The sequence below is a fragment of the Cibotium barometz genome, chromosome 44, assembly GCF_041138505.1.
Source record: "Cibotium barometz isolate CiBa-2024 chromosome 44, ASM4113850v1, whole genome shotgun sequence".
Taxonomy (NCBI): domain Eukaryota; kingdom Viridiplantae; phylum Streptophyta; class Polypodiopsida; order Cyatheales; family Cibotiaceae; genus Cibotium; species Cibotium barometz.
In genome coordinates, this window is record NC_141089.1 from 31,782,783 (window position 1) to 31,796,506 (window position 13,724).

The 13,724-nt window shown below is 46.0% G+C and overlaps 1 protein-coding gene across 3 annotated transcripts in view; it reads left to right on the forward strand.

Annotated features, from left to right (window-relative positions):
• The window catches only part of LOC147613211 (Metallo-hydrolase/oxidoreductase superfamily protein), an 85,214-nt gene that overhangs the window by 34,766 nt on the left and 36,724 nt on the right, over nucleotides 1-13,724 (forward strand). For all 3 annotated transcript variants that reach the window (XM_086782474.1, XM_086782471.1, XM_086782472.1), the window contains exons 3-4: nucleotides 12,791-12,918; nucleotides 13,057-13,204. In XM_086782474.1, the coding sequence (XP_086638600.1) occupies nucleotides 12,791-12,918; nucleotides 13,057-13,204 (276 nt within the window). The remainder of the gene's footprint in view (nucleotides 1-12,790; nucleotides 12,919-13,056; nucleotides 13,205-13,724) is intronic.

Below are 13,724 nucleotides of genomic sequence, written 5' to 3' on the forward strand. Positions count from 1 at the left end.
AGGGAACTAGTGGTACTTATGTGTGGAACGAGATGATCTTGCTTTTAGACATTATCATCCCCTTGCTGTTGGCTTCCTTTGTGGTGTCCTATTTTAGCCTTTAGGGCTGACCATGTTAGCTAGAGGGGCTGTTCACCCCTCACATCATATTCCCACTTTTTCCCTATTTTATGGAGTCATTAGGTTTTATTCCTAGTCATGAGGAGCTGGTCGGCTGCCCCTATTTGGGCATATATATAGCTGGGCCTTCCCTCCCTCACATTCATTGCTTTGTGCCTCTTGCATGCCTTAGTGCCTCTGCATATTGGCCTGCTGCAGTCCCTCACATACGAGGTGATCTTCCCCCTCTTGCTCAAGACTTGTACTGTCACCATTTGGTCCCCTCACCCATCTCGACCAATGTTTTATACACTAGGTGAAACCAAGGTGTGAACGGGGATCTTTCCATAGAAGAAACCGGGAACATTAATTGGCGAGATTTTGGCCTGAAAGATGGCATCTGGGCAAAAGTACCATGGGATTCTCATCATTAAAGAGAGGCGATAGTGTTGTCACACCCTATTAACAAAGGGGTGTACATATTATTACTTTTGACATGTCTATGTGGACAAAACAAGGTGCCTAGCTCCAGCTTGGGGACCAAGTTTGGGAGAAAAAAAGCATAAAGTAGCTATTTATGGGAGCACAACCACTTATGGCAAAAAGGGGGAAAAGCAAGGCAAATTTGGCCCTTCGAGTTTAGTAATAAGGGGCTGGCTTTCTCTTTTTGGGGGATGCGCCTCTTTCATCAGCAGTTGGGCAAATCTCTCTCTCTCTCTCTCTCTCTCTCTCTCTCACTCGACAGTTGTTCAGGGAGCACAGAGGTGGCAGTTCTCTCTCTTTCCCTTTGGCAGCCGTACTGATACAAACAGTCGGGCAGCCTCTTCTTTCTTTTATGCTGGCCGAACAGTGTACGGCAACCATACAGATCTGCCCCTTCTCTTGCGTGGGTTGTACAGGTGTACTGAAGCCTCTTCCCCTCTTCTTCCCTCCGGTCGTACGCTACAGGCTGTACAAGGAAGTTGCAGGTGGAGCATCATATTCTCTCTCTCTCTCTACACTGACGGGGCAGAGGGTTCAGTTGTCGACAGGGCCTGTTCGTACAGCCGTACGTGGACGTTACTAACCCGCACGTGTGAAGCCCATCTGGGTCGAAGGGCTATTTTTGGACGAATTTTGGATAGTCTTTGGGAGTGCTTTGCCGGTCATGGACTTGAGTTGCCTTCCTGAAGAACTATGGGAAAGATTTGGTGAAAGCACCCGCACCTTGGTGTTCTTTGTAATAGAAAAACTTCTATCTTAGTAAAAGCAATACATAGGGGTGGGGGGGGGGGGGCAGCCGTTCCGGCTGAGTGTAGTGTCTATTTATAGTTCTTGTGCCATCCCTTTGCTGTGTGTTTTCTGTTAGAAAGCTAGAGGTGTTTTGTCATCTTGCTCTGAGTCTTCCTCAAATTGTGACAGTGGTATTAGAGCCTAGGCTTTTCCAAATTGATTGGGAAAGAGCAAAGATTCTTTCTTCTCTTTACACCATGGATGATATTGTGTTGATCTCTGACTCCCCTGAGGGTATGGAGCGTCATCTGGATGCTTTACATGAGTTTGCACATGATAGTGGATTGTCTGTCAACCTTGGCAAAATTAACACCACGCCACAGTGGGTTAGGCGATCAGCTCCCACATTTACATATGGGCAGGAGATTGTGGAGTATACAGATGCATATACATATCTTGGGGTAGTATTCAGTGGGCCAGTGTTTTCGATGAGGAGAGCAGCAGAGACTAGATTGACTAGAGCACATGCAGCCCTGGGTAGTTTGGAGAGGAGGTGTTCGCAGGTTCAGTTTCAGGAACCTCGAACGAAACTTTGGCTTTTTGACACTTTAGTGACATCAGCTATGCTTTATGGAGTGCAGATATGGGGACCTTCAGTGGGCCATCACAGCACAGGCGGATGGAGAGGTATGGAGAGGCCTTTGGTATCTATGATTGCTAGGATTATTAGAGCCAAGGCCGTGGTACCTCATGAGATTATTCGAGCAGAGCTGGCGGCTGCCCCTCTGGTGATTGAGGCTCTTACGAGATTAGTCTCCTACATACATGGCTTGTGGGATCTCCCCCGAGACAGATATGCACGCCTCGCCCTTGAGTCCTCGCGACAGTTAGCTTTACAGGGAGACACGGCTTGTTGGTATGGATAGATGACATCTTGGTTCGAGGCACATGGTTTTAGCATGGACAGATTGCCTCCCTTCCAGTATTCTCTGGATGCATCCTCTCTCACTCTCACACGGACAGAGATTACCAGACTCATCCGTCACGATTTAGTTCAGCTAGACATTAGGAGAACATGGATACAGCCGACTGAGGAGCTGGGCACGAAGATGGCTTTCTACAGAGAGCATTTTCTTCAGCTCACAGCAGATGGTTTTGTGATCAGACCCAGTTACATGGATGTACACTAGTCTCATGCAGTAGGATGTGCTATTGGTCAGATTCGCACATCCTCACACCAGCTTGAGATTGAGATTGGCCGATATAGAGGTATACGAGCTGAGGCCAGGATATGCCGAGTATGCCATGGGGAGCCAGAGACAGAGCTGCATTATATATGCCATTGTACTGCATACTATGAGATACGTGGTCGTTTCCACTGTTTATTCAGAGAGGGTTTTGGACCACTTTCTGTTAAAATATGAAACAAGAGCTAGAAACTAGAAGACTAGAAGTGAAATAAGAACAAGATTGAAGGACAAAGAGTTACCTTGAGATGAGTGTAGACAAGACACAAGCTAGATACTTCTTATGATGTGACACCCACAATATATAGGTGTGTAGTACAAGAGATAGTAGCCACGCTGATATGTGGGACAAATAAGATGCCACATGGCAGACACACAAGACTCAAGACAAAAGTTTATACTAGACTAGGAAAAGAGTACACCTAGTGTGCACTTCTTTCCAACACCCTCCTTAAGTGGACACTAGGAGGAAGACAAAAGACAAGACTGAAAGACAGACAAGACAAGACCAAGACTGAAAGACAAGATAGAAAAGATCCTGAGACACCCCTCCTCAAGTGATATCCTCATATGGGTCCACAAGGGTAGGGACAAGATGGATCTAAAACAAGACATAGTCAGATTGATAGACAAATAGACAGACAGACAAGACTAGATAGACAGAAGACTGACTGTAGACAAATAGATGGACCTTGAAGACATCACCTCCTCAAGGGCAATCTTTGCCTCTTGGGTAGGGACAAGAGAGAGGTCCAAAAGCAGAAAGACACTAGAACCCCTTGACCTACATCATCGGTGGTCAAAGTGGTAGACAAGAAAGATGAAGTAATCAGAAAGCCCACGTTTCATCATATGAGGAATGAATAGCAAGATTTGCTGATGGAACTGCGAAGATAATTGACATGAGAGGCTATAGTAGCTCCCTCCTGCATATATAGATCAAAGAATGAGATCATAAGTGCAATCTTAGAGTTTTTAGAGCGGGGTCCAAAAAGGGTATCCAAAGTGATTCATGCTCGAGAAGCAGACTGTATGTCGGAGATGTGATGAATGTAATCATCTCCAAGACTGAGCAAGATGATAGCATAGGCTTTGTCATTCTTGGCAGTGGGAGCATAAGTGACAACTTGCTCAATGTCGGAATCTTCGGGAGCAGCATGGTGAACAACGTCCCAAAGACTTTCTTTCATAAGATGGCACTTGATTTTGATTTGCCAAGTATGAAAGTTGGACCCATTGAATTTGTCGATAGACATGAGAGAATGAGTAGAAGAGGCCATGTGGGAAGGTCTTACCTCTTGCTAAAATGCAAGGGTAGTGTCTATTCCCTTACAAGATTGCAGAAATGAATGAAAGAAGAGATCAAATTGTTTTTAGAAGCCGGCTCTCTCACCACTTGTCAAGGCCATAGCATGTGACAGTCCATCGAAGCATGAGGAACCAGCAGTTTGCAGATATGAGGATAACAAAAGGACTGACCAGCAAACTGAAGGAGACAATGCACAGTACCTTGTAGACTCTTCAAGAGGAAGCGATGGCAGAACTGAATGCAGCAAATAGCTCGTTAACAGGAGGAAAGTCGATCTGCAGCTGCCTCTAGATGATGCGCAATAAATCATAGGCAGAGACAGTCCCTTGAGTCGATGAAGAAGGCAGCCAAAGGAGAGCAGCAACAGTACAGCGGGCTGTAGCAGTTCCAATATGACGGGCAGTAGCAGCTCCAAGAGAGATAACAGTAGCAGCTCCACGAAAACTTTGAATAAGGACACCCTGATAGCTGAGATGAAGGCAATGGGCTGAAGAGGCTAGGAGGAACCTCGCTCTGATACCATGTTAAAATATGAAACAAGAGCTAGAAACTAGAAGACTAGAAGTGAAATAAGAACAAGATTGAAGGACAAAGAGTTACCTTGAGATGAGTGTAGACAAGACACAAGCTTTATGATGTGACACCCACAATATATAGTTGTGTAGTACAAGAGATAGTAGCCACGCTGATATGTGGGACAAATAAGATGCCACATGGCAGACACACAAGACTCAAGACAAAAGTTTATACTAGACTAGGAAAAGAGTACACCTAGTGTGCACTTATTTCCAACACTTTCCAGAGTCATGGGGTACGAGGACCAGAGGTGTTTGGGATTGTTCTTGCTCGAGCTGCGGAGATATAGAGATAGCCTGCTTAGGCGCACAGAGAGCCAGACTCAGAGGCACATTACAGACTTCTTTAGACCAGCCATCAATGCGCCAGATGGACCACAGCAGCAGCAGCACATGGATACCGCCCACACCAGCGGTACACTAATTGATCGTGCGATTGAGCTTGGGTGGTCCAGACGCTTACGACTACGGAGGAGGGCATCCCAGAATAGACGGAGGTTGCAGCGGCGGATTCGGATTATTCTTGCGAGACATGCGGGACACCCAGTCAGGGTGCTGACCACAGAGGATATTGAGGAGATCGGCCAGCGTCCGATGCGGCACATATTATGAGATGGAGGCACCTCCATAGTGTACCCCCCGTCCCACATGATATTGTATCCCCTCACTGTACTCCACTCACCTCCATAGCGTACCACCCCCCCCCCCCCCCCCTCACTATATTCACACCCTATAAGGGTTTTTGTTTACCTTCCAGTTCCAGTTTCATTTTCTAGGTGCCAATAGTATCATCTTTATTTTTTCATTTTCTGGTTTTTTATCCAGACATTGTATCAGATCCACCATGATGTAACTTTTTGGTCTCATAGGTCATTATGGCCTTTTGAAGACGTTAATATAACATTTCATTTCATTTCATTTCTCTCTCTTAGGCACTTAGACATTCAGCTGGCAGAAGCTGATTGGACTCTCTTTCTACAGTGCCGGCCGTACATGGCCTGTTTTGCTCCCTCTCCACCCAGTCTTGAGCAGGCCGGCAGTTTCAGTATAGCTCTCTTCCCAGTTTGCTGGAAGGAGGCAGCAGGCGGCAGCTTTTTCCTCTCTGTCTCTCGTCAGTTTGCTGGCCGTACAGAAGGGGGCAGCAGGCTGATCTGTTTGCTGGCCGTACAGTGGGCAGCAGACCGTCTCTCTCACTTTTCCCCCTTGTGCTGCCTGTACAGTGGACAGTTGCGGGCAGCTCCTTCCTTCTCTTATGCAGGTCGTACTGTGGACAGCAGGCCAGCCAGCTCACCTTCTCTCTCTTGCGTAGGTACAGGCTGTACAACAAGTACAGCAGCACGGTACAGAATGGACAGCCACCTTCTCCCTCTTTTGGGCGACTGGCGGGCAGCAGTTTGGCATTGTCTCTCTCTCTTGTTCCTGAAGTGCAAACCGTACAGCAGTACAGTGGTCGGGCGGATTCTTCTCTCCCTTTTTGCTCAGGTTGTACAGTGGTACAGTAGCTGGGCCATCTCCTCTTCTCTCTTCACCACTCCCTTCTGGGCATTGGTTAAGGGACTGTGTTTTGAGGTATCAGGGACTGTTTTTGAGATCTTTTTCCGGGATTGTTTTGAGAACCTTTTCAGGCTTGTTTTGACATAGAGTTCGGCGTTGGGTTGGACACCGCACCGGGCTGTTGATTCGTATTGGCTCTTGGAGCAGTTTGTGCTTTGATTCCTGTGCAAGTGTTTGCTGACGAAACTTGTGGAAAATCTGGTGCAGTAATACACCCGCACCTTGGTATCTTGTAAAAGCTTCTATGTGAATAAATAAGTTCCTACAGGGGGCCGGCCGTTCCGGCTCATTTTTTTGTTCTCTTTGGCATTGTATATGGTTATTTTTGCTGTGTTTTTATATCTTTGTTGGCATTTGAAGTGACTGTCCATTGCATCCGAGTTTCTTGCCCGGTTTCATTGGTATTAGAGCGCAGCCTCTTGCCTATTCCATTTAGGCAGACGATCATATGGCTATGTACAGGACCCAAATTGCGAGGAACACAAGGAGAGGATTCAAACTCTCGAACACATGGTGGAACAATACATCTAGATCATTGATGCACAGCTTTACCATCATAACTCTTTGACGAGATAGCTTCGTCAAGAACTTCAGGAAAAGGATGCAAATTTGAAGATGTACCGGGAAGATCCTCATGTGAGGACAGTTATGGAAAGCAAAAGGGTTATGGAGACCAATGCTATAGATGTTTTCTTAGACCTGGCATCAATCCTGGAAATGAATCCCAGGAAGTTGGCTTTTCACTATCGTCTTCAGAAAGGGGATATTGTCCTTGATGCACGGGGCAAGTTTCAGGTAAAGCTAGATTTGGGGTTGGTTGAACCTCATCACTCTTTTGTTTCTAAGGAAGCTTCCAGGTATTCTTCCGGAAAGAGAAAGATGGCTCCTGTTCTGGAACTACCTATTGTTCGAGGTGGAGACAGGCATTCTTTTAGGGAGGCAATGGCTCGGAAGGAGCACAACGGACAGAAGACGCAAGTTCCTCTGGTGGAACATGGACCAACGAGTTGTTCCAAGCCCGATTGTTTTGGGAGCTAGTGTTTTGGCCATGAAAGGAACAAAGTTTCGGAGGAGACTTACACTTTTCAGGATGTTTTGGACTTTGGTTTTCTCCTCGATATTTATGGGTTGTTATCCCAAAAATTCTGATTGTACATAAATATATTGGCGACAGGCTTTTTATCGAGATAAGTATTCATGTTTAATGCTTTTCTTTTGCCAATATTTTGGATTTATACATGTTAGACTCCCTTGCTGACGCAAGTGGAGAGTGTTTCTCATGTCTATCTTGAGATGTGTTTCAAGAAAGTTCTTTTCTGAAAGGCATTTTTGTTGGAAAACATTCTGATTCTAGAAAAGGTTTTTCTATGGTTTTGATAAATAGTTTATGGTTTTGGTCTTGTGTATTGGAGGTTCCTAGCAGTATGGGATGCTAGAGTTGTCGCCTACACAAGGATTTCATATGGGGAATATTCTAGTGGTATGGGACGCTAGAATATGTTGCATATGTGATTACAAAACTATGAATTATTTATTAGTATCATGGATTGGCTGATTCTAGTCTATGAGCTGTTTTGAAACCAACATGGCAGGTATTCTGTGTTCGTGTGGTTGTTTGGAGATATGCAGGGCTGTCTTGGACAAGAGAGTGCTAGTTGAGCTTCCCTGGCTTGTGTGAACATGTGCTTATTTTGGTGACTTTGTAGAGAAGGATTTCTCACATCGATCATGCCATGGCACATTCCTTTTGCATGTATGTGGATGGATCCCAGAAGGACTCCGGTGTGAGCCCATTGACATGTCAACAGGAGTTTACGTCTTTTGCGTGTATGTGGATGGATCCCTAGGAAGGACTCTGGTGTGAACCCACTGACATGGCAAGAGAACATGTGTGGCTTCTGAGGCTTGACATAGTAACATATATGGCTTGTGAGGCTTGACACGACAGAACATGTGTGGCTTTTGAGCCTTGACATGGTAACATGTATGGCTTGTGAGGCTTGACATGACAGAACATGTGTGGCTTGTGAGGCTTGACATGACAGAACGTGTGTGACTTCTGAGGCTTGACATGATGGAAACATGTATGGCTTATGAAGCCTGACATGACAGAACATGTGTGGCCTATGGAGCTTGACATGACAATACATGTATGGCAGGTACAGCCTAACATGATGTGCTCTTCTTACAGTACTTGTATGGCAGATATAGCCTGACATGATGTGCTTTTCTTACAGTACATGTATGGCAGATGCAGTCTGACATGGTGTGATCTTGCTTAGGACCAGCAACCTTGGTGCTCACTTCACACTTTTGGGAAGGATTCAACATCCCTGAACTATCATAAAAGCGGCTTATGGATTTATGGATATTTGGGACATGGTTGGCTCTTGTGCCTGTGTCTGGTTATTATCAGAGTTGTTGACTTAGGATATGGATACACTTTCTTGATACGGTTGGCCCTTGTGCCCGTATCTGACTTCGGACCGTGGATATGGAATTATGGCTTTAGTGCTGGACTTATGTAATACTATTGATGGGCAATGGATCTGCTGTTCTTGAAGGATAGCTCAGTGGTATCAGGTTTATACAGTTGCGGACAATTGTTTTATGAGATGGAGGGGATGTCACCATTTGGTTCCTCACCATTCTTGACCAGTGGACCAAGGTGTGAATAGGGATTTTTCCACAGAAGCAGCGAAGTCACAGGATGGAAGACGCTTGTGTAAAGCCAAGTCTTGTTGTTGAACTTGTGTGAACGCTTATCTGGCATGTCTTTATCTTATCTGAAGGCGGATTATAGGACATGAGTTTACAAGATTTTACTCACTTATATGGTTTATAAGGATTTTTGTTCACATTTATTTATAAGTGGGTGGACATATGGGGATTTGGACAAGGAGTATATACATGAGGTGGACCTGAATTTTTAAGCCATATGTGTGAACACTTCAAGTGGGCGCCTAACTTTGCATGGATCTTGCGATTACTTATTTGCTGTACTAATTCTTTCTATTTGCTACTTCCCTTAGTGCTAGGCTTCATTATGGCTGAGTTTGCCCTGCATCTCCGGAGGTTTGACAGACACTCAGTACGAAGGGCTTTGTGTGAATATATGCTCTTATGTGTGTGTGTGTGTGTGAGAGAGCATATCTTGATACAGAGTTCTACAACCACTATTGGGCACTGATGACGTTAGTGGGGATGTCGTAGTATCTAGTCCATACTATGCATAATGGAGTTGATAGTTATATAGTCTTGTGGGTTGACTACCATGAGTATATAACATGGATGTTCCGAAAAGGTGAATTTGGGCATGTTCCTGGATTCATGATTTCATCTAGGTATATATATATATATATATGGCGGCTGTTTTTAACCCCAAAAAGAGGAGCTTTATGGTATTTGTGGAGAGGCTACTACTTTTAGCGATGGGAAAAAGCAAGCATATGCTTGAAATAGAGGGGATCGACTCTATGAAAGGGGGGGAGGAAGTGATGCGCATCAAGATAGGAAGAGGGCAGCAGTGTTTTTCTCTGGATTCGCTGGCCGTACAGGACCTCCAGCAGCAGATGGCGCTCTCTCTCTCTCTCTCTCTCTCTCTCTCTCTCTCTCTCTCTCTCTTAGGTGCTTAGACATTCAGCCGGCAGAAGCTGATTGCACTCTCTTTCTACAGTGCCGGCTGTACAGGACCTGTTTTGCTCCCTCTCCACCCAGTCTTGAGCAGGCCGGCAGTTTCAGTATAGCTCTCTTCCCAGTTTGCTGGAAGGAGGTAGCAGGCGGCAGCTATTTCCTCTCTCTCTTGTCAGTTTGCTGGCCGTACAGAAGGGGGCAGCAGGCTGATCTGTTTGCTGGCCGTACAGTGAGCAGCAGACCGTCTCTCTCAGTTTTCAGCAGGCCAGCCAGCTCACTTTCTCTCTCTTGCGCTGGTACAGGCCGTACACCAAGTACAGCAGCATGGTACATAATGGACAGCCACCTTCTCCCTCTTTTGGGCGACTGGCGGCGGGTAGCAGTTTGGCATTCTCTCTCTCTCTCTCTCTCTCTCTCTCTCTCTCTCTCCTGAAGTGCAGACCGTACAGTGGTACAGTGGTCGGGCAGATTCTTGTCTCCCTTTTTGCTTAGGTTGTAGTACAGTGGTACAGTAGCTGGGCCATCTCCTCTTCTCTCTTCACCACTCGCTTCTGGGCATTGGTTAAGGGATTGTGTTTTGAGGTATCAGGGACTGTTTTTGAGAGCTTTTCCGAAATTGTTTTGAGAACCTTTTCAGGGTTGTTTTGACACAAAGTTCGGCGTTAGGTTTGACACCGCACCGGGCTGTTGATTTGTATTGGCTCTTGGAGCAGTTTGTGCTTTAATTCCTGTGCAAGTGTTTGCTGAGGAAGCTTGTCGAAAATCCGGTGCAGTAATGCACCCGCACCCTGGTATCTTGTAAAAGCTTCTATGTGAATAAAGAAGTTCCTACGGGGGACGGCTGTTCCGGCTCAGTGTTGTGTTCTCTTTGGCATTGTATATGGTTATTTCTGTTGTGTTTTTATATCTTTGTTGGCATTTGAAGTGACTGTCCATTGCATCTGAGTTTCCCGCCCGAAATAGGACTTCCACATATACCCTAAATCCACAGCATTGGTGAAATACAAACTCAGGTAGCTATAAAATTTGGTGTAGCACAGTCGAGACAGCTTCAGGCACCATCCTAGGCACTATGAACAAGTCTGCTGACAACACCCAGGCAACCAAAAGAAGTGGGGGCAGCACCAATAGAGTTGGGAAGGGCATCATTTTGTGCCCCAACGTTTCCACTTGGAGGGCGGCCATGAGAGACGACCCGCTACTCTTGGCGAAAAGGCTGTCCGAGACGGAGCATTAGGCTAGGGAGCATGTTTGCACCGCCTCCTACGATCCCTAGCCCTAGGGCAATCCCACGCAAAGTGGCCCATGTGGTGACAGACTTGGCATTGGTCACGTTTGGCTTATGTCTCCATACGTTGCTTCAAGGGACCATTAGGTCCCGGAAGCGCACAAAATCCTCAAAAGCCTCATTATCATGAGCCAACACCATAACCCTCGGAACGACGTCAGGTGAGGCACTGTCCACCTTGGTAGCAGAAGTGGGAAAAGCTGGGATGGTCAGCACCTATAGGACTAGCCCAAAGGCTGCCTCAATGGTCTCCAAAAATGGCTAGTAAGCATGAGGAAGACCTGGGAATCTGAGACTAATAGGGTAACGGTTCCAGTCTTCTTTGACAGGGTCAAAGTAGCTGGTGTATGGTAGGAAGGAAATCTTCCTTGGGTCCAAGGTCACTGCGAAACATTTCACTACTGAAACGAAACAATGCTGAAACGACTTATTTTGGAACAAAACGTTTCAACACCAGGTCGGTGGACAATGAAACGTTGGACCAAAACGATCATATACATAAAATGTGAAGGTACTGGCCAATAGTTATAAGATGATATTAGCATATTTATCATCAGTAAACAAAGAAGACATACAAAAGAGAAGAGAAAAGAACAAATAGGATGAAAGAAGGAAAGAGAAAGAATTATAAAAGATAAAAAGCACACAAAATCACAACCTTTTTCCCCACATGAAACGATATGGTTTCAATGTGCACCTGAAACGTTTCAACACCGAAACGTGAAACGAGTTTCAAAGCCACTGAAAGGAGTTTCATGGTGACCATACTTGGGCCCAAAGGGAAAGGGCTGCCCCTGAGCACTTTTGAGGATGCCTTCTCTGCGTCAAAGTCTGTTTGGAAGAATCCTCTCTGAAGTAGCCTTACATCTTTAAAATGGAGCGCGAAGTCGGAAGGCAATGCCACCCGCACCCAATCATGGGCCCAGATACATGAGGGGTGAGAGCCAAAAGTTTTTCTAATGAGCGTAGTCTTGGAGTCTTTCTTGATTTTGGCGAAGGGGGCCGCAAGCTAGTCTTGAGAGAATTGGATGGTTCGCCCGGCCGGAGGGGATTGATTAGCCATGATTCTAATCAGGAAAAAAGGCCGACTTGAACCCTGATTAAGTGTAATCCATACTTGAGCTAGGCGGAGGAAAGGGCAGTGAAGAGGAGGGAGGCGGAGGGGAAAGTAGGAAGGGAGGAGAGGGCAGTGAAGAGGACGGGTGGCTAAACAGGGCAACAGAACAGGTGGGAGAGAGAAATGGAAATCAGGTGAAGGAGCAAGAGCAGAGCTGGAATGTAGGGAAGCAGATGGCTGGGCGGAGGCGGAAGGGCACACAAGGGGGCGGGGGCAGGCTGGGATGACGCAGCATGATGGCAGGAGGGAAACGGGTCGGAGGGAGGGTGAAATGAGAGGGGGCTAGCGGGCAGGAAGGAGGCTGAGGAACAGAGGGTGGAGAAGAGAAGGGCGCAGATCAGAGGGGGGCGCAGATCAGCAGTACGGGGAGCTCACTGCCTTTACTCGAGAACTTAGAGCGTTTTGAACATTCGTTGTGAGAGTCCACCCCTTGAAGAGGACTTAAGTGCTGCAACCATGCAAACAACTTGACTTGCCTCAGGATGAGCCGGATGTTTTCAGGAATGGGACTGCTTGCTAGTCTAAACAATAGGGCTTGGGCTTTCGATCTTTGGCTCATGAGAGGGTTGTAGTCTTCCAGTGCGTATATGTTTCTTTTTCTACTACTTGAAGGATTTTTTCAAAAAAACTTGTTGAATGTTCATTTAATGTTTCACGACCTTCGTTAACTGGTGCTTTTTCTTGTTTTTTTTTTCTGTCAAGTGCTTGATGTTCAAGTTGAGTGCTCATTGCTGTCCTCATTGGGATGCCATGCAGGTAATATTAACACATGAGCATGCTGATGCTATATTGGGCCTTGATGATATTAGAGGAGTACAACCTTATAATCCTTATAATGTCATTGAGCCAACACCAGTCTTCCTTACACAGCACAGCATGGAAAGGTTTCATTCAGTTTTCTATTTCAGTTTTATCTCTTAGATAATATGCACTAAGCCTTATGCCTGACTAAAATTGTTGAATTATCTACAAATGTAGTTTTTGATGGTTGCTTAGTGCTGATATATCTCTTTACCATCTAGTGTTGCAGCCAAATTCCCATACTTAGTGCAAAAAGCTCTAGAAGAGGGCCAAGAGTTAAGAAGAGTCGCTCAAATTGATTGGAGAGTTATTGACGATGGATGCAAGACTTCCTTTCAGGCAGCTGGTCTATCTTTCAGTCCCTTGCCAGTAAGCTTTTCTTTCTGTAATCTGTAGAGAGTCAGTTTTTTTAAAAAACCTTGGAAAAGAGAACCTTTTATTAGTTACCAAAAAAACAGCCACACGGGCCAAGTACAACCTTGTCTTCGTAAAAGAAGCAATAATCAAAATGCGAAAAGGGGGGTTGGTGCTCTCCTCCCCAGGCTGGCTGCTCTAGGGGGAGGGGGCTTCCTTATACAAATGCCAGGTGGGCTCACCACTATTGATAGTGAGAAATGGGCCGTGCCGCCAAGTCCACTATGCTCCAAATGGACTCCATTGGTGGAGTGCGGGTGCCCTCGATGGCCTCGCTGCTGCAACAAGCTCACCATATATGCCACGTAGCAATAGTGCTGGAAATCTCCCATCTCTGGCAAGAGCCTGAAGTCCAGTGAATTGTAGAGCGGACTGGAACTGTCGAGATTGGATGATGAGCAACCTGCAGTGCCAATCCCCGACCATCCTCCTCATATGCCATGACAATCTCAGCCTTGGTGGCCCAAGCCATTAT